Source organism: Eublepharis macularius, chromosome 6, assembly GCF_028583425.1.
Source record: "Eublepharis macularius isolate TG4126 chromosome 6, MPM_Emac_v1.0, whole genome shotgun sequence".
In the NCBI taxonomy this organism is placed as follows: domain Eukaryota; kingdom Metazoa; phylum Chordata; class Lepidosauria; order Squamata; family Eublepharidae; genus Eublepharis; species Eublepharis macularius.
The window spans coordinates 102,190,417-102,216,927 of record NC_072795.1 but is presented as its reverse complement, the minus strand read 5'-3'; the positions used below and the strand labels follow the sequence as shown (position 1 = coordinate 102,216,927).

Genomic DNA, 26,511 nt, shown 5'->3' with positions numbered 1-26,511 from the left:
TCGGATCCAAGTGCTGTACTCTCAGATCCCTCTGAGCCTCTCAGCAAAGGATGCTGGCCTTTCGAGCTCTCGTCCTCTGCAGACTCCTCACTGCTTTTCCTAGGACTCTTGTATACTTGTGATTGCCTTTTGCTGGGTGTTTGCATTTCCCTTTTTAATAGACTACTTGCTTTGGAAAATGCCCATCTAGTCAGTTTCCTCGGGGAAGGGACCTAGAAAAATTAGTGGAGGATCTTGCTTGGTACCCCCTCTTGCAGCTTCTCCTTGTTTGCTAATTCTCCCAATTTGCAAGGAGACCCATTAGGTAACACTACCAGTGGCTGGTGGCAAAAGGAAGTGAAGAGGGTAATCTGCTTGGCAGGAGCTTGCATTCTACAAAGGCCCAGGAGCTTCTTACTACTTTGCATAGTGAGGGACGCTCTCATTCTTTCTACCTATCTTTATGTTCCCTGTGGTACAAAGTCTATTCTGACTGTCCCTGGGACTTTAATCTTGGCCAGATTGAATTGTCACTTCTTACTGCAGCTGGAATTTTTGCATTTTGTGACTTCTCTCCCCTTGCCCCTCACAGTGCTTAATATGACTCAGGGTAGTGGTTCTCAAACTGCAGTAGAACCTGTTATAAAAATGGATAAAAATTCTCTTAGAATAACACAGGCTTATCTGTGGGGATGGGACAATTAAATTATATGTTGAATCCTAGTAAGATAAAGACAGGTATATGATGGTCAGTTGAGCTGGGGAAAGAAACTTAATCCTAGACTCATTCTACCATTTGGCTAAGCTGTCAGTGGGGGTATGATGGATCATTGCTGGTTGCTCCTTGGGGCCCTAAAGCTCCTTTAATCCAGACTTCTGAGGTAGTTGGTCAAAAGTCTGGCTTGGAGGGAAACTTTGAACAGGCACTCTAAATTAAATTATGATTGGGTTAGAAAGAGAAATCTCAAGCTGAAGAAAATGATAAAACTTAGCCTGGATTGGAGTTCCAGGTCAAGACCATAGCCCAAACTCTAATACTACAGACAGATCCTGTAATGCTGTGGTGAAAATACTCCATCTTGGACCCATTCCCAGGTATGGAAATGTGATCTTGGTAAGTGTAGGATTAGCTAGTAAAATACCTTGTTACTGTTTTAGGCAGAATATATATATTTCTTTCTAGTATACTGTTTGTTCCCAAGTGTCTATGATTTCTAGGATTTATGTTTAATCATGTAAAGTTTTATTACAACCTTGATTTTTGCACATGAATTGATCACTGAGAGGGATCCTATTCATGCTTCTCCAACTGCTCTATTATGGTAACCAGAGTTCAGCCAGTGGTGAGTGAACAGTGAAAGATGTGAAGGAAGTAGGGGCAAGGCTCTGCATTGCCACATACTCGCCACCTTTTGCTCTTCAAGGAAGCCAGAATTACAGCTCAATAAATTTTCTCAGTGGTGGTAGCCTGTACTAAGAAGAGATTCCCAACATGGGGGGGAGTGGAGAGTTCCTTATTCCCTAGGAGACTGGAGGTAAGGTTTTATACCCCCTCAGTTCTTGATATGCAAGGCTGATCCAGGCCCAAAGGATGCTAAGAGCTGAGCAGGGGGGGATGTGACAGGACCTGCTAAATCTTATATATTTTGTGTGGCCCATATATATGGGATCCCAGACTTCTTCCTTTTGCCTCCTGGACCTGTGATCCATCTGTGAGGGACTCATCACCCACTTTTGAGTTCAGAACAGCTGGTTTAAGTACATGCTGTAGTTTAGCCAATTAAAGTATCTTTTAGATAGACAGCATACATTTGTTTCGGGGAAGAGAGAGAGTTTTGTTTGCAAATGGAGAGGGCTTGTTCCCTATGCAGTCCAGAAATGTGTGGCAGAAAATTTTCCAGCGCTTTTCAATTTCTAAATATTCATTGCTTTGTAATGTTAATAATGAATGAATGCTGTTGTCAGTACATTATTAGGCAAGCTTATCAGTTTCAGAGTTGTAATTCATGTTTTCAGATTATGATCCCTAGGAATTGTGTGAGAGTACACGCATGTTTTATTGACTGGTAAAGTGGAGGGGTGGGAAGGTAAGATTGCAAATAGTAAACAATCAAGTTATGAAGTTACCTGATGAGAGTCAAATCCAACAAAATGCTAAAATTCCTACTTAATTTCAGACTATAAGCGAAAGCAAAACCAAAAATGTGATTTGTTTAACTTTCAGCAGGCTTACAGAGTAACATCCTGTTTCTTTTCTTGAGCTTGAAAGTTGTATTTGTATTAGGAATCCTAGTTTTTTAGTACTCTTTAGTTACTATGAAGTTGTCATAATAAGCCGGGGCGTGTGGGGGGGGCGACCCCTAGAGTGCTGGTATCCTTACAGTGAAATCATGGAAAGAAAGAAGTTGATAGCATACTACCATGCACAATATTTACATCTAACATTGTGACATGAATTGAGAAACCTTTAACATGTAGAAACTTAATACATGTGTGGCATTGTAATGCTTTTAGAGTTAAGTCAACTCATTACTGCCTCTTCAACAGCAAAGATGCATATGTTGCTTTCACAGTGTTCACTATACAGCATTGTGAAAGCCCTACAAATAGCAAATATGCTCTTGATATTAAAGAGTAAATATCTCTTACATGGCAAACTTGCCATGTAAAATATCCATGTTCAGCCCTCCCAGTATTACCTAGTGATACTGATCGGTGCAGTCTGTCTTGGATCCTGTATTATAGAAAACAGTGGCTATTCATCATAGAAAAATGGCAAACTGCACAGCTGGTACACTTGTATGCTTGCAAACCCATATAGTTGTGCAGAGATATTTGCACATGCTGACTATGCAAGTTTGCCCTCAATTTCATGCTGTTTCAGAAGCAACTTATTGGTACAAATGCTGAATACTTTCTAAACATTAGGCTGTTAGTTCTGTTCAGGATCTGAATTTTTCTAGTTGTAGATAGTGTTCATCATGTGCTCAAACACTTGAAACCTTATCAAATTTTCAGGAGCCAAAGCTGTATGAAACTGGAAAAAATTCATATTCACATTTTAATTGAACTAGGACTTACAGCATTTGTGTGCTCTAACCATGCCCTTATGTATTCCTACCCAAGCCATGATGCAAGAAAAGAAATACTCAGACACATCTGTGACGATGGCCTCCACTTGGGTCTACAGATGCATGGTCACACTTCATGGTGTCGGAGGATAACTTTGGCAGAAAGTTTATTTTTAATGGCATCTGATCATTCTAAATTTAAAAACCTCTCCAGAAATATTGAAACTGGAAAAAATATTTTTTTCAAACCACTGTAGAATTAATAAATGAAACTTCTGCAAAATGTGTCAGATTGGATGATTTAAGGTGAATGTATATAGAAATAATACGTAGAGATACTACAACATGTTTGATTTGATAATAATGGATTTTTAAAAGTGGGTTCTTCGTATGGTTGGGTATTTTCAGTACTCTGTACTGATGAAATCATTTATGCTCCAGGGTGGATGTACTATTAAATATAACTAAACTTTGCTTGACTAGGAAAAATCTCAGGAATTGGCATAGTAGCTTTTGATGTTACATTGGGGTTTTCTTTCTCTCCTTTCTTTTCTTGTCCACTACTAGAATTGATGAAAATATACTGATGGTATTCTGGTTAACAGTTAATGTCATGACTTATAATTTAGTCTCAGGAAACTCAAACTGCATATTTAACTTTAGCAAATGTACTTTTTTAAAACAGGAACTTTTTTACCAAAAGGACAAAGGAACTCAAACCTACTGTCCACAGCGCTCCTGGCTGGAAACTGTTTGGAAAAGTCCCACCTAAAGAGAATCTCCAGAAAGACTCCAGAATAATTCAACAGGTGATTTTCTATAGCATTGTAGATGGTAATGTATCTTATTTTGTCCTTTCAATTTCACAGAGCAGATTTTCTTAAAATATACACAATTTATCTTAATCATTGTCAGTGCTCTTCCAGTAACATTTTGAAGCAAATTCTGCCTAATTCTTTATAATGACAAGTACTATGTGGAAGTCATTTGCAATTAAATATCTTAGCCAGAACCCTAAAAAGCCTGTAGTCTGTATACCTACCAGAATGATAGCGGCAGGAGAGTTCAACTCAGGTATAGTAAAACATGAGTGCTGTCTTGCAGGTGTCATTGAATCATGGCTTGTCTCAGCAAATCCGTGGTTTTAGTATCTTTACTCTTCCCCCCCCCCCAAGATCGTATCCAAGCTTGCTTCCTGGCACTCAGCTGAGGGCAAATCATGTCACTAAGTCCCTTATTGGGTGGCTATGCAACGGCAAGGAACCTGTACTCGAGAACATTCAGCCACACTTGGGACATCAAGCAGCCCCTGAGCCATGCCCCTTCCCCCAAGACTAGCAGTTGCCAGTCTTTCACATTCACCCTTTTCTCATAAAAAATCAGAAGAAAGCCTCCTGCTCTTGATTTTAGTGCATTTCCCTGGTACAGACTCCGTCAAACCCACCCTTCTAAACATTTAAATTGAAAATAAAAATAATAGCCTAGTACTTAGCACCTTTGGCTGGTTTGCCTACAGCAGCCCTTCCTTGGTCAGTGTGTTCTAGCCTGTAAGCCATTTGGGGCAGCTTCCTTGGAGAAACCACACAAAAATATTCTAAATAAATCAATAGCAACCATAATGCACTTGCTGAATGCTTCTAGATGAGATTATTGTAATATATTCTACTTAAGGCTGCCCTTTAAAATGTTTTGGAAGCCTCAGTGTGTTCAGGATATGGCTGCCTGTTTATTGGCTAGGGTTAGTATGATCATAAGACTCTGATTTTAAGAGATCTATGTTGGTTACCAGTTTGTTTCTGGGCTTGTTTCAGTATACTGGGTTTGACCTATAAAGCCCTGTGTGGTCTAGGACCAGGTAACTTGAAGGATTGTCTCCTCCCATATTGTTCTGTGCTGATGCTAAGGAAATCATCGCAGGCCTTCCTCTGGCAGCAGGACGTCTTGTGGCCATTTCCCCTTGTCTCTGTAATGTCCTCCCATAGGAAGTCCATGGCCCCCTTTAGCTATAGACACAACTATTCTTGGCAAATGTTTGATTGAGTATTCTGATTTTCTTTTAGATTTGTTCTATAATGACAGTTTTACGCCAATTATAGTTTTTATTGAGGGTATTATCATAAGCTGCCTAGAGTAAGTAATACCTAGAGTGTTCACACACAGGCCCCACCAAAGCCCCTGGAAGAGCCTGTGTGTGGCAGTACCTCCCAAGTCCTGTTTCCACTCATCCAGTTAACACACAGGTTAATTTTATTATATAAACTTTCCTAAACAGAGGAAACAAATGCTTAGCAGGAATAGCTTTGAATTCTAACTTTGAACAGGTTGGATCTAAAAGGGGAGGAAATGCTGAGGTAGGGAGTTTTAAGGTAGAGATGGACTTTCAAGGGTCTCTAATGACACAGGGGTAATGGTCCTGGATATGTTGGCTGATAGCTTTGCACATAGTCTTAACCTCTAGCGAACTGTTAGTTTGATGGGGTGGTCAGTGGCTGTTCTGAATTTGTGGTTGTGGAGGTTGCTCACAGACAACAGTGGATGTTCTGGATGCTGCTTAGGAAGCATTTTCCCTCCTGACTTTCAGATGTTGTGTTAGATACAGCACACTGTGAGCATGCCCTCCACTGGGTCTTCCTTCACATCAAATAGGAAGTGCCAGCATTTCCTCAAATGCCTTCTCCACTGGCATCTGGATTCAGCTAAGACAGCGGATGTAGTTCTTTTTGCAACCACTATCTGTGGAGCCGGGGGTGGGGGGGAGTGGGGGGGGAAACGAGCTATATGGGAGTAGCAACATTGCTTGGTCTCTAGTGAGGTTGGATGTTATTCTCTGGTTTCAGCTTCCTCCTGTTGATCCCGTTGGAGGAGGAAGGCCAACTATTTAGCCACTGTAGATGTCCAAAAGATAGTCATGTCATGGCTATTCAATTGATTCTTTCATGGCATTGCTAGGGACGTGATCATAGTCCTCTTGACCATCTCATTGGGGAACCAGTGGCATACTGCCTCATTATGATACTGTTTGGTAAGCCCTTCTGGGGCTTCTTTGCAGAGCCGTAGATCTATGAATGCCGTATAAATACACTTGCATTGTATTCTCACTACAGTGAGCTCCTTAACCCTCAAGTTTATGGATTTGAAATCCTGACTGTCATTGGCCAGAAGCAAAGGAAATTGTGATGCCATGGTTTGGCAGGGCAGTCCTCACATCTGCTCAGGTACTTTCCTTAAGCCAAGCAAGGCAAATGAAGTGTGGGATGTGCCTTGCTTGGAAAAAGTGGTATTGTAGATGGTGCTATAGCAGTCTTAAGATCATTCATGCACGTATAATTTAAGTGGAGCTTTCCAGGAAAGTTGTTTTCAGAGGGTGATTGATAAATGACTGCTTATCCCTAAGGACAAAGCAAAAGGGAGCCTTGAGTGGCGATGTGTGTGGAGAAGAAGCCCTCTCTCCAAGTCCATTGTGTCTCGGAAATAAATGTTAATAGGATGCTTGTGTAAACTACTTTGTTACATCTTCTACCAGGCTGACTTGGAGAAAAGGGTGCGGAGAGGCAGTCTGCTAGCAAGAGTCAACATACGCAAGAACAGTTTTGAATTTGAGCCACTTTTGCCAGGTGTCTCTAAAGTCAGAGCAGGCATGGAGTTTCAGTAGGCAGCAAACCTGGATGAAGCCTGGATATCGCATTTGTGTGTAACTTTAGTTACTATAGTGACCCACATTTGGATGATCTGCTAACTCTTAAGACATGATTTGGGTCAGTTCCAGCATAACACAAATTTACTTGTACTGCATTAGTGTATGTTTAATGAATAACAGCTGAATGTGTGAAATGATGCTTATGAAAAGCTCCAGTTGGTGCAACATTTAAAATATCTGTCAGCAGGATGGCATTACTTTAAGGGTGGAAAAGTTCCTTTTGAAATTAATGTTCCTGAACAAACCTTTGTCTAAATAGGTTGCTTTAAGTAATAAAGTATGTCACTTTACCACGAAAGCCTTCGTAAAACCTAGTAGTTTTAGCCAAAACCTTTGTTCGTGCAGTCCAAATCTTGCATTGTAGAATTAATTTCTGATCCTAGTACTAAAGACTTATGCTTGGTATTCTGCTGTAAATGTAAGAGGCTCTTCTGCGAGACCACTTGCTTGAATCTGAAGGCTGCAGTCCTTTGCAAGCGAATCCCATTGAACAAAGTGTGGTTTATTTCTGAGTAAAAATGAATAAAGAATGAAATTTCAGATTCAGGTGATTGGCAAATCAAGAAATTTGGTTGTCCCTTGGTCTAAGGGGAATGTCGTCTCTATTGCTTAATCTCAGAGGTTGGATGTTATTCCCTATGACCTCGTTCTCTTGCATTTTACTTCATGTGTTAGTGAAATTTCATTTAACAAATTATTTGTAGACTTTAATACATCTGTTTGTATTAAATTTGGGTTAAACCAGGCTATTAAAAAAAAATCAAAATCCGCTTATGTTTTTTTCAAAAACAGCATAGCTTCTATGATGCCACATTCACACACTGGATGGTGCAGTCATGAAATGGTAAATACATTTGGGTGTATGAATGGACTCCCAAACACCGTGAGGCTGCTGTTTGATGTGAAATAACTCTCTAAAATTCTAAGATTTTGTAGAAGCTTTAATAAGTTGTAATATCAGTTGTTTTAATGGTCCTTTCTTTTTTTTTTGCCCTGTGCCGGACTTGCACCTAAACTTTTATGCTGGCTTCTTTTTAAAAAGCTTTTGTAAGCTTTGTATCAGCAGTTCTGAAGAACTAAATGTGCAATCAAATCTTGCATTGTCAACTCTGCTTTCCTGTATAAGCTTCAGACACAAATGATCCAGTGCATAGTTGGAGTTTGATGAAAGAAGTTGATTTAATAACTTCATGGAACCATAAATGTCTTGATTCTATTCCTGGTCAAGGTATAAATATTTCCCATGTATCAAGCAGAGTAGCTATAGATAAAGGAGCACAGTTTGGAATAGATGAAATAATGGCTGAGCTGAAGTTTTAGTCCGGCTTCTAAACTGATATTAATAATTACCACTTGAAGTTCATAACCCTGTACAGTACAGAAGTATCATGGATTGAGGCATAAACGTCCCTTTATTAAAGGAGCAGCTGACTACTATTAACAGGAATCAATCACATGGACCTAGAATTAACGCTAGCCATTAGGGGACAGTCTTTGTGAGCTTTCTGAAGAGAGGGGAAACCCATAGGCATATTCTAGGAAGAACTTGGGCAGACAATAAATTACTTGAAATCACAAGTGTGCACTGGATTATTTTAGATATTGATGACAGCATACTGTAGGTGTGCTTAGCCTTGAACTAAAGGTTATAGTTATTATGTGTCTTTACACAAAATGAAGCTTGTTCTTAAGTTATGTAGAAATGTTTCCATTTTTATTTAAGTTGGTCTTTTGATTTAAGCATGTGTAGATTAAACACCTATATCTTCTAAATGCATACCTTAAAAATGATGCATTGCAACAGTTAATGATGGATGAAAATTTGAATTTCTCCCCCCACCCCCACCCCGGGCAGGGATAGGACTGAGTTTAGCTTTGGGAAATGTGAATAAAACAGCAAGAAGCTGCCATGAAATATGAACTATTTCCTGATAGAATTATGGTTATTTAGGAGGAAGTACAGCATCATTTTGCTGTTGATCAAAAGCTATGACTCACATTGTATCAGTTTACAAGCAGAGCTGCCCAAAATTTCATTGTACCAAAAGTCTAGCCATATTCACGTCATCTTTTGCAGCTTCCAGAGAGCTATGAAGTCTCATCCCAGGGGAGATCTAGATTTATTTGTCTTGAACAGCAACTTCCCTTATTCTGCACCCTCCCCCATGGTGCTGTATAGCAATCTGTTTTTAAAACAGAATGAAGTTTTTTTTCAAAAGCAGTTTAATATGCCATGGAAAATCTGCAACATTTCATAGTCCTAGCACAAGCATTGTGCACGAGCCCAAGCAGTTATTTCAGTGGTGTATATCAAATGATTTGCAGACTTCACAGACTGAGACTTTCCCATTTTTCCCTGGTATGACGGACCCTCCTTCACTCCCCTACTCTGAGGCAGATTTTCCCACCAAAATTCAAGTTTGCCTGCTTTGGCTGAGCAGCCCCAAGTAGCATGTCTCTATTTGTGGTTTTAAAGTTCGTTTTGTTCCACTCTGATAAGCAGTTATAATTTTGGCATTTTAGCCCAGCCCAGAAACTTGATCGGGGTGGGGAGCAGGAGCCCTCTTCCTCTGTGTTGGAAATAGCACTGGAGACTGTATAACATTCAAAAGAAACAACAGGTTTATTGAACAGGCAGGGATGGAATAAGTTTAACAGTGGAAAGATACATGATCTTCCGCAGAGAAAGTTGCTGGAATAAGGGGCAGTCAGGGAATGAAGGTGCTGAGGTAAAATTTATTGGTAGAACAAATTACTCTTTGAGTAACAGGCAAAATAATTTCCTTGTAGCTTATAGTTTTTATATTTTTAATCCTTGAGAGTGAGAGGTGTTTTATTTAATACTTTGGTTACAGCAATGTTTCTTCACAGAGTTCCGTTTTACAACGTAGGTTTCCTAACGTTAGTTCAAAACTGTTTTCTCTTCACAACAGACCCGTGGTCCTCCTCAGCCAAAACCCCTTTAAACACTGGGCAGGAATTAATATTCTTCTCCTAAGAAGAATTAACGCTTCTTCACTTGGCTTGAATAGGAGTTTCCACTTACTGCCCACTCACTGTTGCCACCCCCCTGCCCCCCGGGTTGTATTGTGGCTGTGTAAATGAACTTCAGCTTGTACTGGCTTTTATACTTAGAATTTTTAACTAGAATTCTTCTTCCTGACAATTGTTATTAATAATAATAATAACATTTGATTTATATACAACTCTTTAGGGCAACTTAATGGCCACTCAGAGCAGTTTACAAAGTGTGTTATTATTATCCTCATGGCAATCACACTGTGAGGTGGGTGGGGCTGAGAGAGTTGTAAGAAGTTGTGACTGAGCAAAGGTCACCCAGCTGACTTCAAGCTGAGGAGTGGGGGATCAAAGCCGATTCTCCAGATTAGAGTCCTGCCGCTCTTAACCGCTACATCAAACTTACCATTAGGACAAAAAGATTTCCCTCACTCCAGAGGGGAACCTGTCTGACCTTTCCTGTCAGATTCATTCACAAACTCTACTTGTCTCAAAAACTTGCCAGCAACCAACCAACCTGTCCTGAAGGCTAGTTCTGACTGATCAGTCAGAGAGGAGGGAACAGCCTTTCAGTCAAGCTCTCATTCCAGGCAATTGTTAAATCCTTCCCTTCCAGCTCTGTTGAGTGATGCATTTAGGAAAACTTTAAAGTGCATTCCCTCACACAGGTATCCTGAAATTTTGTTCCTGGATGTCAGCTCACTCTCAAGAACAGCAAAGAGGGAAAGTAGAGGTTTACAGGGTCACTAGAAATCTCTTTCTTCTTCAGTTTTTGCAGTGACATGGTTGGATGCATGCCAATATCAGTTGTATTTGTTGCATTAAATACTATGGCTATCTAGAAACATCATTAATTTTACTTACTTATGGTTTTTAAAATAGCAATCAGTCATTCTAACTGCTTAGCTTCATATCATCAGCACAAACTAAAATGTAATTTGATCAGAAAATGTGTAAGTATTGTTGTTATTCTGGGTAAGAAGTGAGGTAAAAGAGTGTTGCTTGAGAACTTCTAATTAACCCTTCCCCTGTTGGGGGAGGGAAAATAAATGCAATCCTGAAATCAGCAATTCAGCTTCCTCTTTCTCTTTCCAAGCAGTATCTGATTAGTTTTTTTGCTCACCACTGCCCTTTTTCTTAACGTGCTAGCAGTATCTCTATACAGCTTTGTTTTTGTATGTGCAATTTACCTTCTTTGTAGCAATTTCTCCCTTTCTGACTTCTTTATACGAGAAATAGATTTAAAAGCGATAGGATGGCTTTACTGGTAGGAACAGAAGTGGTGATATCAAGTAGTTCGAAGTGGCCAGGAGGCTTTGGATTTGGACTTGTTGAACAGCATTCCTCCATACCATTTGGTATCAACTGGAAATTAAGGAACTTTAGAATGCATTTTATGATCTGGTGTGGTGTAGTGATGGACTAGGATCTGGGAAATTCAGGCTCAGTTCCCCACTCTGCTGTGGAAGTTTGCTGGACGTCCTTGGGCCAGTCACAAACAGTCAAACTAACCTACCTTGCAAAATTATTGTGAGGATAAAACAGAGAGGAGAACAATATACACTGCTTTTTAGTCTATTGGGGAGAAAGAAGAAGTGAAATAAAATAAAAATAAAATGTCTGTGGTTGGTAGATAATAGCTACACTAAATTAGTATTACGTATTCTGTTAATTGGCTAAAACTGCTTGTATACTTCATAAACATCACAGTTGCCTGCTTATACAGCCTACTTTCATACACTTGAGGAAAATGCATATCCCCACATAAACCTTGCTTGATAGATCTTTTGAGTAATGACTTTTGCTACATGGAGTACAAGTGCTTGTTAAAATCTTTGCGATATCCAATCTAGCCCTCCAAAGCACTTTACGAGCCAATTTTTAAAAATCCATAAAAATGGGGTGGATCCAACCATCCTTGAAGTAGCCTTCTTCCAATAGCAAAGTCGCTTAATTTGGAGGGAGGCTTAAGTGAAAAGGAAAAATGGAGTATAAATACTTCTATAAATAGATAAATTTTACTCAGTGGAGTGGTAGGTTAGGAGTAGGATCTGTATTAATAATGAACTGTCAGCCAAATAATGTTTCAAAATTAGTTGGATTCTTTGAAGCCTGGAAAACAAAAACATTTAAACCTTACAATATCTTTAACTATTATGATGTGCTAAACTGTGGTGAAAATCACTAACACAGTTGGTCAGCTATGCTGTTTTCTGGTTTTGGTAAGAGAATATAAATTCAGAATTGGGGATGAAAGAGATTAGTTATCTCCAAAGGAAGAGTGGAAATAAAGGTTAGACAAAGCTAGAAAAGCTTCATAGCACTCCTGTAACATTTTAGAAAAACCAGGAATCTTTGCAACAACCCTATGAGGTAGCTTAGGCTGAGAGTCTGACTGACCCAAGGTAACCCAGCAAGCTTCCCTGGCAGAATAGGGATTTGAACATTGGTCTCCCAGATCCTAGTCTGACACTTTAACCACTATACTACACGGGCTCATTTAGGGTTTTGTGGGTGGGTGGGTACATGCCACATAATGTCCCAGTCCTAGCTCCTATCTGAATTTTATACTTATATATTAGAAAAAGCAAAATGTGGCAGTGCTATACATAAACTGTAAAGGAGAGTAATTTTTTGCATGCAATTTTGCTGTATATTAATAACTATGCTATGTCTCTAAGGATTTAATTCTGTTTCTCTCATTAGGATGAAAGTTCTGGCAGTGTTGCATCTGTATCTACACTCAATCTATTAAACACAGGGGTATGAAATTTAATATTTTTTTAAACTGCATTCTGCTCCATGCATGGGATTTTTTTAGTAAGTCATTGAAGTGCACAGCACATCACATAGCATGAGTTAACCGTACTAACTCATTGCGTCATTGTAAAGCAAGTTTTACTCATAGCCCTTGTCCACAGTTTGGTATATTCAATTAATCTTTCATTTTCTTCATGTAAAATTTATCCTGTTCTACAGTATAGTCAAAATATGCTTGAACCTAATATTCATCACTGTTACAGTCTTTGCCTCTGTGCATGCCTAACAAAAGTTATGTAGCTATATAGTACAAATGTACAGTAGCTTAATTAAGTTGTGTATTGTGCTGTTCAGCTATCAGTAGTACATTCCTGTGCCTTTTGTGTCAGTAGAAGCTTCTTGCATTGGAGGAATATGCTGCTGTTAGATGAGGAGAATGGTAGGAAACAACACACTGGGTTGGATCCAGAAGAAAATTTACACTAATGACAGAGGGGTGATTTTTTTTGACAATTCTTCACTTCTGTTGCAGGCCCCCAGTTCAGCCTCATGCTGTTCCTTTGGATCACCCATGAGCATTTGGGCTGCCATGGGGTGTCTAGAAAGTCCTGTTATGCTGACAGAAATAATTTCCATCAGTGGAAGTTACTGCTGGACCCAACCCACAACCTCTAGCTGCAAATAGGATAATTTTGATGAGCTCTCCAAATTTTGAGTTTCTGACTCAAACTGTGGCAGAGTTAAACTCTAGCAAAGATACAACTGTATTTATAGTTCAAGAAGATTGCATGAAGGCTAATTGTGGATTCAAAATATGTTGTCTCTTGACCAACAGAATCCATTACAAGATGTTATTTCCCACTATATTTTATGTAGTTTGCCTCTTGCTGTGCTTCTCTGAGGCCCAGCCACCACTTCCTTTCTCTGCCACAACAATGTCCTGTAGAAGTCATTAGATATTTTATGGAAGTTAAAGCTGTTGTAGAATGAATTCAGTTGCCCAGGTAACCATTATAAGAATCCTTGAAGAGGTTTAACATTAAAGGTATCTGATGAAGGGAGCTTCGACTCTCACACTTATTTATTTGTCATTTATAGTCCGCCTTTCTCACTGAGACTCAAGGCGGATTACATAGTGTGAGATTAGTACAATCAGTAGCAAGGACAAGGGCAGGCATTTCCATACAGTGTTAAGAACATTTCCATAAACCATGTCATAGGGTAAAGGAATACAAATTTACAAAGACACATTAGCAACGATCCAATATGGGGTTGAAGAATTGCTGAAACAGAACATAATCAATTCTAGGACTGACATTAAACAACATGAAGCACAGGTAGTATATAGGAGTACATATTTAAAGCAATGGATAATACGTAAGGCAACATAATGGTGAAGTCCGTGTTTCCTTACTCATTCGCGAAACATCTCAGACTCCCTCCCTACAATACCACCCTCCTATCTGAGAAAAAAGCCTTTTTGAATAATTCAGTTTTGCATTGTTTGCAGAAAGCCAGGAGCGTGGGGACTCTCTTGATTTCCTCAGGCAGGCTGTTCCATAGGGGTAGGGGCCACCACAGAGAAAGTTTGTGTGTGGTCTGTTGTTGATTTCGCCCATGTGCAGGCTAGCACCTGCAAGAGACCCTATTCAGATGAGTGAAGCTGCCGTGGAGGGACATAGGGAAGGAGGTGGTCCCCTAGGTACCCTTAAAGTCTTGTTGGTCTTTAAGGTGCAACTAGAATCGTATCTTAAAGTAAACCAAAAAAATCCAATGTTATGATCTGACTTGCTTGATATAAATCCAACAACTTGCATCAATAGCGTCTTTGTGTCCCACAATCTATTCAAGATAGTAGACTGAGCCCGTCTGAAGGGGAGGGCGGTCTAGAAATGTGATATAATAATAATAATAATAATAATAATAATAATAATAATAATGTAGTATATATTCAAGAAACTAGCTTTCAGAACTAATTAGCTAATGTGTTATAAACAGTGCAGTCTTACGCAGCGGAGCTCCAGTCTAAGCCCATTGATTTCAATTTCAATCCAGTCTAGACTAACTGCAAGTGGATTATACTGTTAGACGTCATTATCTCTTAAACCACTTGTAGTGCAATTCTATGGGTAGTTACACCAATCTAAGTCCATTGACTTCAGTGGGTTTAGACTGGAGTAACTCATCATAGGATTGCACTGTTAATCTTCGTAGTCTTTAATTATTCAGTTGGTAGTGGCTTTGAATAGAAGGTAGTGTTGGGTAAGGCTTTTCACAGTTTAGGGAAGAATTGTTTCTTATGGAGATTCATATACTCTAATGGCAGAGTTAGAAATGGGTTGGATTAAAGAATGTATTAACAGGTCTAGGTTGCTATAACTATTCCACTTTTCTTTCTGTGCTGGTACTGTTAAGGTTCATCTTTTTGTCTGCCTTTGGATATTGGCTTTATCTGTGTTCTTTTTCTGGCTTGTTAACTTTTGGCACGGATGAATAAGGCAAATTCAACATAATCCTAGAAAACTAATGAATTTATTTATTTCATTTTTAGTCCGCCTTTCTTACTGAGACTCAAGACGGATTACACAGTGTGAGATTAGTACAGTTAATTTCAGGGACATTTTGATAAACAATGCAATAGAGTATATAAAAGCAAATTTGCAAAAACATACCATCAGCAGAAATCCAGATTGATTCTGTTTTGCTGTTTTCCTTGCTCTTGCAGTAAGGATGGCATTCAGTGCCCTAGTAGAGATCGCTTAATCATTAGAGGGATAAAAATACAAATAAAAACACAATAGTGTACTTACATACTGCCCTTCTGGACAGATTAATGCCCACTCAGAGTGGTGAACAAAATCAGTGTTATTATCTCCACAATACAGCTGGGGAGCTGGGGCTGAGAGGAGTGGCTTACCCAAGGCCACCTCCTAGCAGCTCATAGCAGTAGTGGGAGTCAAACCAGCAGAGTGCTGATTTGCAGCCCAACCATTTAAACTCTATACTATAGCAACTCTTCTACAAAGTGAGAAATGCTATTTTTTATCTTCCTCTATTTCCAACTCTTTTTTGAGGTAACTATACTTTTTTAACCATCTCTGTTGTAGTTGATAGTCATTCAAAAAAGCAGAACTTTTAAAATATGTCACTAATTGACAGTCACTGATTTGTTTTTGCCATTGTGCTAGCAACTAGGGGTGTGTGCTTCGGGTTCCCGGTTTGGGGGAAAAAAATGAACCGGGCCCGATATGTAAAGATTTGGTATTTCCGAATTGGGGCCAGTATGATGGCCCCGATTCGGAAATACTGAATCAAAGATTCCCAAAGCGATTTGGGTCACTTTGGGAAGCTTTGGGTTCTTTTTAAAGGGCTCCCTCCCACCACCACGCCACTTACCTGGGACATCCTGGTGCTGGCGGAAGCAGCAGCGCAGGCAGCGGAGGTGGCGACTGCGGCCTTCCCTGCTACCCTGCCGGCTGCTGCGGCGGCCAAAGTGGCGGTGGAGGCGGTGGAGGTGCTGGCTCCCACTTTCCCCGCCGCCCTGCTGGCCACTGCAGCGGCTGAAGTGGTGGTGGGGGCAGCGGAGGCACCAGCTACAGCCTTCGAGAAAGGTAAGTGGGGTTGGGGGAAGGGGGGCTCAAGGGGGAGGTGGGGTCTCACTTCGGTATGCTCTGAATCATTACGAAGCATACCAAAGCGATTCCGATAACACGGTTTTGGTTATTCCGAATCATTTTCCTGCTTCGGGTAAACCGGAAGCGGGAAAACTGAATATTTCCCCGGTGAACACCCCTACTAGCAACTCTTACTTTTCTCTGATACCAATCCCTGAACAAAGAACATTACTATATTTACTCAAAAAGAAGATGGTCCTGAATATAAGGTGACCCCCCCTTTAAAATGTTATGCACCCCAACATAATTATTGGACATAACTCTAGCTTGTATGCAAATGTAAGATAACCCCCTCTTTTTGATGGCATACCTGTGAAAAAGCCTAGTCTTGCATTTGAGTAAATACTGTAGTCCTTGGATTTGGAGCTTTATCTGTTTATAGTTGGGTAAAATTGTCTTTCTGATATTTCACTCCCTCAGGACAGGAGCAATGAATAGTTTTACTTCTGCGTCCTGAATACAACACTTCAGGAATTCAATACTATACATTTGAACCTATATTTGTTTTTTTCCTTTCACTCAGTTTATTTGAACTTATATTTATTTTCTCCTTTTATCCAGTTTACTTGGAAGTCTCTTGCGCAATTATTTCTTAGGTAACAAAGTTAGAGCAGGCACACATGGGACTATGCACATGCAGGCCTGACAACTGAACAAAATTTCGAACATTTCTTTAGAGCTCCATTAGGGGCTGCTTCTCTGAAGTCACATAGAAGTCCATTTTCCCACCTAAATGAGCACATGACTTGCCGGGAGGAGCAACCCCTTCCCTCAGTTCTCCCTTAGCCACTGTGAGGAGAAGAACTTTGCTTGTGAGCTCTACTGATTATTTCTCTGATCATTCGTTTTCGGCTTGTTTAATCAGTTTCTAACTCGAATTGGATTTTCTGTCTTCTCTTCTGGCATCTGTTCTGGCTAACAGTTTCTGGCATATTCGACCCAGTCTGTCTGACTTCAGCTTGTTCAGTGAGTTTCTTCCCATTATGTTGCACAGGATGTTATTTAAAAAGTGTTCCAAGTGTGGTTCAAAAATTACCCATACAAACAAACATGACCTGTGTCTGTTATGCCTGGGAGAAGGCCATAATGTTGCTCCGCTTAAATTTTGCCAGCAATTCACCCCTAAGGCCAGAAATGAGAGGGCACTCCGACTGAAGGCCACACTTTGGGCAAGGGTGTTTTCAGGTTCCAATCCTCTGGCAGCAAAATCACCTACTGCAAAGGAGCATTCATCGGGACTGAATCTACAGGCAGCAAAGCCAGTATTCATTCTTGGCACTTAATCTCCAAATAACCATAAATGGACTGTGAACGATGCCTGTCTGATTCCCGTTTTTGATATTTGATGTATTCCCAAAATACATCTCTTTGCAATTGCTACAAATACCAAGCCCCCGGTGTTTTGTTCCATGGCAGGAAGTGGGGATCCATGGGGATGCCTTCCAGCACACATGGACAGGCTGACTACTCTGTGTGTTCCCACCGGTTCCACTTATTCCGAAAGTAGTTTGCAAGATTTCCTGGGGCATTGAAAGAGGCAGTGGTAAGGCCTCTTCTGAATAAGCCATCTTTGGATCCCACCAATTAATCCAGCTACCACCCAGTATTGAATCTCCCGTTCCTGGGTAAGGTAATTGAGTGGGCGGTGATGGAGCAGCCGCAGGTATTCCTGGATGACTCCTTGGTCCTGGATCCATTTCAGTCTGGCTTTTTCCCTGGCCACGGGATGAAGGTGGCACTGGTCACTCTCAAAGATGATCTTTGTCAGCATCTGGACTGAGGTGGGTCGGTGCTGCTGGTGTTATTGGATCTGATGGCAGCATTCAAAACAGTCTATTATGACCTTCTGACCCCCCCCCCACCTTGCGGATGTGGGTGTACATGGGGCTGCCTTGCAATGGTTGATCTCTTTTCTTCATGGTCAGGGACAGAGGGAGGTGCTTGGGGAGCAACGGTTGCCGAGATAACCACTGGTATGTGGTGTACCTCAAGGAGCAATTCTCTCCCCAATGCTATTTAATATCTATATGCGCCCCCTTGCCCAGTTAGCCCAGAGTTTCATACTTGGATGCCATCAATATTCTGATGACACCCAGTTGTATCTGTTGATGGATAGATGGATGCCACCCCAGGTGTTTTGGCCTGAGCTTTGGACGCTGTGACTATAAGAATAAGTAAGATAGAGAGGACAATACCAATTGTATCCTAATAGCCCCCCTTTGGCCCAGACAGATTTGGTTGCCAAAGTTACTTGAGCTGTCCAAACAGACTTACATTACATTTCCACAAGTGCCAGACATTCTCCTGTGTGGAACATTATTCCATCATGATGCCAGCATCCTACATCTGACAGCGTGGCGGATTCATCCCAAGACATAACAGGTCCTCTTAAATGCCAGGAGACCCTCTACCAGGAGGTCTTACAAAGCCAATGGAGTTGTTTTGCTCAGAGTGCTGCTGCTGCTGCTGCTTATCCTTTATCTGGTATTTTTGATTATCTATGCACTTTAAAACCTAATGATCTAGCTGTAACTTCCCTAAAGATACATCTGGCAGCCATTTCTACATTCCATGTTCAAGTTGAAGGCAGAATTGTATTTCAGTATTGTTTTAGTGAAAATTATGTATAATCAGTGCAGGCATAGAGAATTTAGCAGCCTAAAAGAAATGCTAAAATTGTCCTCTACTCCTTGTGGCAGTGAATTGTGAGCTTGCAAATGTAGTGGGCAGTCCCGTGAAATATCCTAAATCACAGTGGGGCTGAAGAGCACTGTGGTGGTCATGAGGCAAGGCTTCACTGCTGCATAGGTTTGCTCCACTATGCATGATTAGTGTGTTGATTTAAATTGAATTAATCAAGTAGAATTTGGATTACCTTGGCATAGCCCCCCTCCTCCAAACACTGCACTATTCTGGCTATACTGATGAATTTGGCAAGCATTGATCTAGAGCTTGTGTTCACCAGCAACCTGGGTCTCTGCCCCCCAGTCTGAATGAAAATTAATTCATTGAGTTCGATCCTGATCACATTTTTCACTGACAGAAGACACTTAAAACAATGGAAATGAAATTTCCTTCCTTTCCCTCTCACTGACCACCCCAGAAGTCTTTCAGGGAGAATAGAGAACCCTTAGTAACAGCATGGGAATCAGTGGAAAATGAAGGGAGGTCTCGATTTGTGGAAAACTTAGTTGGACATCCAGTGTGCTGCTACTGAGAAAAATGCTCTGAAAAGCAACTTGCATGCCCTGTTAACTTTTGAAAAATGAAATGTCTTATGTTTTCACTTAACTGCCTCCATGATTGGGATTCTGCTCCTTCCTCTTTTTAGTGGCTCTGTCAAGTTGAATTTGGAAGTTTTAAGTGCAGAGATGTTTTGCAGATTATAGATTGCCATTGACAATAGATGTTACTAATTTAGAATTACAATTTATTTTTTAATTGCTTCATTATGAAGCATTCTATTTAAATGTATTCTGCAGAGCTAAATGTCACTAATTTAAGTGGAATAATTTCTAAATTATTGGGATTAGAAAGTCTTGCAAACCTGAAGTGTGTATCTCCTGTCCCTAAATATTTGCTACTGAAAATTTTTTCAGGGCAATTTCTGCCCATACAATTAACCTCCTGTAAAATAGGATATGACAGTAAGGCCTTTTCTTTCCCCTTATGCTTTTGGTATGTCTATAAATAGAAGCAGATTTCAGCATCCTCCTCTAAAGTAACAGCAATGCCATTATGGCTGGAGGCAAAAGAATGCTGCAGTCCCTATTATCACTGTCATTTGAGAAGGCAGGTAACTTCTTCCATTTATCTGTCCTAATTGTAACTGATTAATTGGGTGCCACAATAGATTATTTTAATGGATGCATTAAATGAAGTGCTCTTTTGTGTGTTAGGACCAACTCCCAACATTCTTTGCTTGTGTGAATGCTAGCAAAAAAGCGGTTAGCTATACAAAAAAAACATTTAAAAGATGACATCAGATTACAGTAATGTTATGAAATACTCAGCCCTCTTATGCAGTTAACTTTTCAATAAACAGTGTAAACCATGCCCTGGTGGTTTACATGCACTGACCTTAAAGTGAAGAAAAAATTCAGAATATATGTATTTTAATAATATTTATAAAAGGGCCAGAGATGGGTGTATTTACTTTGTATCTATAGGAGTCATTAAAGTTAATCCAGTATGTTAAAAGCAAGTATATTTTCCACATCTGATTTGGTCAATAATTCCTGAATGTTGGTAGCAGGATCCAGAGGAGTTAGCCGTGTTAGTCTGTAGTAGCAAAATCAAAAAGAGTCCAGTAGCACCTTTAAGACTAGCCAATAGGTTCTGATATTACAATGTTTATGACAGTTAAGATTTCAAAAGTCAGTGTCTTGTTTAGTAAATAGCAGGTGTTTCCCCATATGTGTTACCTAAATTTTCACCCTTTGGTTTCCTGCACACTCTAAATTAACTAATATTATGATAGCCAAAAGTGAATATGTGTGCATACACACTCATCAAATGCAGCATCTCTTGCTCCTGAAACTAGTGCTTTATGATTGCTTCCAATATTTATATGATGATTCTAGATATTGGTTGAAGTATGAACTAGGCAGTATACCATAAATGTATAATTTGATTTTGTTTAGGAATATGAAGCAAGAACAGGAAAAGCATGCAAACCTGTGCCCCAAGCAACAAGACGAAGGCACTTTGAATTTGAGCCACTTTCAACTACTGCCCTTATTTTGGAGGATCGGCCATCGTAAGTAAATGTGATTTCTTCTAAAAACAGTTTCATGTCAAAATAATTGACAGGATATGCTGGAATGCCTAATAAATTAATTGTTGATTTTTAGCAAGTAGAGGACACAGTCCACCCACTGAAGTTAATAGAATAACTTTATTATTGTGCTCATTGTTCAGAAATGTGAGTGAAAAATGGATATAATGAAGTACTTAGTTTCTAGCTGTTAGACTTAAGGATAAACACATAAAAAGTTTTTAAAGGGCATATATTTTCTTCCCTTTCCCTAGATTGAGAAAAGATATAAATTTAGTGGACAACTTTTGTAAACTTAGAATAGAAGTTTCCCGATTCCTTGATACTCATTAGTCATTTAGAGTTAAGTTGTAATATTGAAGTTGCATCTTAATTGTCACTGCAAAGTATGAGATGGCCTAGAACTAGAACAGTTATTTCTGTGTGTTTGTCTCTGGAAGTCTGGACAATCCCCAGAAGAGAAATCTATCTTAGAAGGAGATTTTTTTCACAGTCTGAAAATACTCGAACCTGCTCTAACCAATTAACTTGAAGTTTAGTAAATACAAATATGATATTATCACCAATCCAGAGTTCTCAGGATTCTTTTGGGAATTCTGTCAAACAGTTTTATAAAACTAGTACTTGGTTGTTGGTAAACATCTTTTGTTGTATAACAAAGTTAATATGCTATATTTCCTTGTTTCTAGCTTTGGTTAGGCATAAATTGTTCCTTGATCCCAAGTTGCACTAGCATGAATGCATCGGCAACAAAGACTGTTGAACCCGCATGGCACAAAACACTTACTCTTTGTATGGGAATTTGATATGGCTACCCCATATTTATTTAACATTTGTTTTCAGGAATCTACCAGCAAAATCTGTAGAAGAAGCTTTACGTCACAGACAAGAATATGATGAAATGGTAGCAGAAGCAAAAAAGAGAGGTAAGGCTCGCCTAAAGTAACCTTATTGTTCGATATAATAACATAAGGTGTCATGTTTAACACACTGAGAAAGGTTTGGGATTTATCACATTTATAGGGACAGTCCTATTCCAACAAAAATGGTTTCAGCCTCTATTCACATTATTGTTGCTGTAACTGTAACACTTCTGTACAGTCCTCTGTGGGAGTTGAAAGGGAAAATGAGGAACTAGAAACGCTAACTTTCAGGCTTGCTTCATATCCTGCTTTGAACTTCCATAAATGGCACTTTCTGAATGTATTTATTTCATTTATGCCCCATCTTTCTCCCCAACGGGGACCCAAAGCAGCTAACATTGTCTTTCTCTCCTCTACATTATCCTCACAACAACCCTGTCTAGGCTGAGAATGTGTGACTGGCCCAAGGCCACCAGCAAGCTTCCACGGTGGAGTGGGAATTTGGGCCTGAGTGTCCCAAATTCTAGTCCCATAATTGTACACTGTGTTGTATTCTGAAACTTATATGCGATATACAGAAACATGGAATAGTATATGGAAATACAGCTGCTCACTTCATCTTAACTTTTAGCATCCTTTGTCAGAATAGTGCTTAGTGGATTCTGTCCGCAATCTGGAAACAGTCACATGACAGCCATTATGGTGAAGGGGGAGTTAGGACTAGACCTTGCAAAAACTTCCCTACTGACTGTGTATCCCCCAAAGCTTGTGTCCTTATGTGTGATACGTAGATAAGAAATAGTCTTGAAGGAACTTGGTATCCATGTTCTTTCTCTAGTGGTTGTAAATCTGATGTTTAACCTCACTAGGCTTGTCATGACTCATAAGCTACAAGAAGTCTGTTAAGAACATTTTCTACATCAGTTTATTCAGAAGCTATCTTTTAAATGTTTTGTCTACAAATTAGACCAGTATACAGCTTCCTCTCAAACCTTTTTTTAAAAAAGGCACTTACTTTAGTAAAATGCTGAAGAATTTGGTAACAAATATAAAACAAAGCAAGCTGTGTAAGATTCCATATTTAAGGTGTACACATACCCTTTTTATTGTTGGAGAGGTATTTTTTAGGGGAGTAAGTGCAGCTTTTTTTTGCTCATGTATTCCAACATGGACACCGGTATTTCTGCAGAAAAAGAACGTCTATATGAAGGTGAAGTGTAAGAAAATGTGTGAATGATTTGTATTTCAGGGATCACATGGTATAAATTATCAAATTTACTCCTAGTATAAACTTACAAACTTTGGATTTAACAGAAATTAAGGATGCCCATAGACGAAAGAAAATAATGAAAGAACGCTTCAGACAAGAAGAGAATATTGCTAGTGCTATGGTGATTTGGATCAATGAAATACTGCCTAATTGGGAAAGCATGTAAGTAATTTAGTACTTAGTACTTCAGCACAGAAAGTACTTTTGGATCCCTCCTAAGAATTTCATCATTTGCTTTCAATCCACATCTGATTTTTTGGGCTGATGCAGGTTTACAGTTGCTTCTTTGTCTAGCATCTACTAATATGCCTCAAACAGCCTGTACCATGGGCATTATTGTCATTAGCAACTTCTCAGAGCAGTTACCCTGTGAACACTAGAATTTATTCAGGGATTGGCAGCTTCCCTGAGTGCAGTGCTCAGAGAAGCCATGGGATAAAAAACAGCTTTGTTGGAGAAGCATTGTTGCCCGTTCCACAAAGTTGATCTTGCTTCCCCAAAAGAAGTCAGTGGTTTCCAGTCCTGTAGAACCACAGCTTTCAAATGCTTGTTGTTTTTGGGAAAGCTAAAAAGTGCAAGAATAGAGAGCAGAGGTTGAAGGAAACACCCGAAGTGTTTAGGAATACCTTAAAAATCCTGTACGGTTAGAGGAAGAAAATAGACCAGAAATGTGTACCTAACAGTGCAATCCAAAGAAGAGTTCCATTGAAGTCAGTGAGTTTAGAAAAATGTAACTCTGCTTGTAATTATACTGTTGGTACTCTTCAAGGCAAAGGTAACATTGCTACTGTTGATGCTAGGCTGAAATGCTTGAAGGGAGAGCTAAGAGGGCTGGGCTTGTGAGCATAAACTATAAAACTAAAAAATGAACCTGTATAAGAAGTTATTATGGAAACCTGAGGCATAAGGCAAGCCAATTCAAACATCAGGAAGCAGCATTCTGCAATGATGGCTTAGGGACATTTCATACATGTTGTGTGCCTCCACTCATTTGCCTTTGGGGAATACATGAAGCTTTCCCTCTCAAGTCAGTCCTGGCACATGTTACATTTAGGCCCCTTTTGTATGAACTGGCACCTCCATGTGAGTAGAATATCCATAGTTGCACTATTTCCCATGACAGTGGCCCATGCTTTCACAGGAAATAAGCACTGGAATCTGGCTTTATAAGCAGGAAACTTTTTTGATAGAACTAAAAATGCTTAGGTTCCAAAAACATTTCTCTCTCTCTTTAGGCGTTCTACAAGAAGAGTTCGGGAATTGTGGTGGCAAGGGTTACCTCCAAGTGTACGTGGGAAAGTTTGGAGTCTTGCTGTAGGAAATGAGCTGAATATCACTCCTGGTATGTGGTAAAGCATGCAGACCTTCTATCAGTGAAGCAGTGGTCTGTAACTGTATATTTGATACAATCAAGATTTCTCTGCATCTGAGAGAGCTTTCTTCTGCTGGTAAAGTACAAAGTTCCTTTCAGCTGAAAGAGCATTGTGCTGCCACACTTCACCAGTATAGCATTTTTGCTTTCCTGCCTAAGAGAAGATGTGCTAATACCAGTTTTAAAATCAAACAATAAAAATATCCTTTCCCCACTGTTATGACTCTTACTTTCTCTTGGGTAGATTTTGCCTTTTATCTTTCCCTTAACACCCTCTGGGTAGTTTGCTGCCACCAGGAATATTATATTCCAAGATATTTAAGTTTTCCTTTTAGTAATGGGCCTAAATGTCAGGCTCCTTCATGGTTCTATGTGGCCCTGAGGATAGGAATGGGATATAGCAATGACAGCCACTCTGGGATATAGCAAAACAAAATAAACTTTTATTTTGTCAAGAAGCGTATCGGTTTCATAAAAGTAGTTCTCGGTTCTTAAAGTTACTTCATTTAAACTCATTTATACAGATCTCTTCTAAGGCTTCACACACAGTTAGCCTCTTTCTGTAACTCAGTATTTCTCACAGACGTGCTTAAAGTTACTCAGGCTGCACATAGCTAGCCTGCTTTCTCTTGACTCAATATTTCTCTCACAGAAATGCTTAAAACTCCTCAGGCAGCACACAGCCAGTCTCTCTTTCTCTAACTATTATTCACAGAAATATTAAACCTGCTCAGGCAGCACACAGCTGGCCTCTCTTTCCCTGACTGAGTATCCTTTCACAAACATACTCAGTTCAGGTTCCACACAGGTTCTATTTCTCTCATAAAACACTTCAGTATACTCAGGCAGCACACAGCTAGCCTGCTTTCTTCTGACTGAAACTTTGCTCTCCACTCTCAGTCTAAATGGCATTCACTCCACCCACACTCTCAGTCATCAACCAGTCATATCACTCACTCATCCCTCTCCTTCACCCCACTCTTCGCCTATCTCACACCAAGCATTTAAAGACACATGCACACATTTACTTGAAATCATTACACCCCCCACTTTGTAAAATGTGTATCAAAAACCTTAAGTTTGTTGATGGTGGGTTTGTGAGTGCACAAGCTATAACTATAAATATCAGATGTTGCTGGCTAAAGATTTTGTTTGAGGATACTCTTGACTTTAATTTACAGCCTCACTTTCTGATGAAGCAAATTCTTAACTAGTAAAAGTCTACTGCAATCTAACTTCCAGCTCTTGGCAAAAATCTGCTTTATCTGCCATAGCACATGCATTTTAGCAGTTCATGAGTCCCTCAGACTGGAGTCACTTACATTCCCAAATAGCTTGACTGTTCCTGCATAAGTAGTTTGAAGATCGCAGCATATGTGAATCTCTTCATTTTTAAATGTCTAGGTCCGAAAAACATGTTGCTAGCTGTAGGCTGAACTCAGTTATACATTTCTACTTCAATAATTTATGCTAAATTCGCCTTTGAGCTTTATTTTGCTATGTGTTTTGCAGAACTCTATGAAATCTTCTTATCCAGAGCCAAGGAGCGATGGAAGAGTTTTGGGGAAACAGGTGCTGAGAATGATATAGAAGGTGAGTTAGAATGTTAGCTGCTATCATAATAGATTTCATTGTGTATATATTGTACTGAGAAGATTCTAAGAGCTAATAACCTCCTAGTCTATAAATAAAGATGAGGGAATCACATTTTGATGCTACCTCCTAAACTGCAAACATGTGGGGGAGAAGATTACTAGTTAAAATTACTAGTTAAAATTTCTTCTAATGGTACTGTATGCAGGAAGTCTTAGCAGAGTGGAGTGTCGGATGGCATGTGACCCCATTGCATATAAAGCAGTACAGCTCTCAATAGGCTATACCACATAATATTTATGAATGTTTTCAGAGATCTACTTGTAGGCCCCTTATGAAATGTAGCCGATCAATAGGAAAAAGTTCTGCTAGTAGAATAACGGGCTGCTCTTCTGTTCTGTTAAAATATGATTCTGAAATGTTGCATGACCCTGTGG

The 26,511-nt window shown here is 39.7% G+C and overlaps 1 protein-coding gene across 2 annotated transcripts in view; it reads left to right on the top strand.

The window, feature by feature from the left end:
* Positions 1-26,511, top strand: part of TBC1D12 (TBC1 domain family member 12) — a 54,357-nt gene that overhangs the window by 17,022 nt on the left and 10,824 nt on the right. Inside the window, exons 2-8 of one of the 2 annotated variants that reach the window (XM_054983636.1) lie at positions 3,736-3,859; positions 12,472-12,528; positions 20,843-20,958; positions 21,820-21,902; positions 23,154-23,271; positions 24,345-24,451; positions 25,994-26,074. In XM_054983636.1, coding sequence (XP_054839611.1) covers positions 3,736-3,859; positions 12,472-12,528; positions 20,843-20,958; positions 21,820-21,902; positions 23,154-23,271; positions 24,345-24,451; positions 25,994-26,074 — 686 coding nt within the window. The remainder of the gene's footprint in view (positions 1-3,735; positions 3,860-12,471; positions 12,529-20,842; positions 20,959-21,819; positions 21,903-23,153; positions 23,272-24,344; positions 24,452-25,993; positions 26,075-26,511) is intronic. The other variant, XM_054983637.1, reaches the window with a different exon arrangement.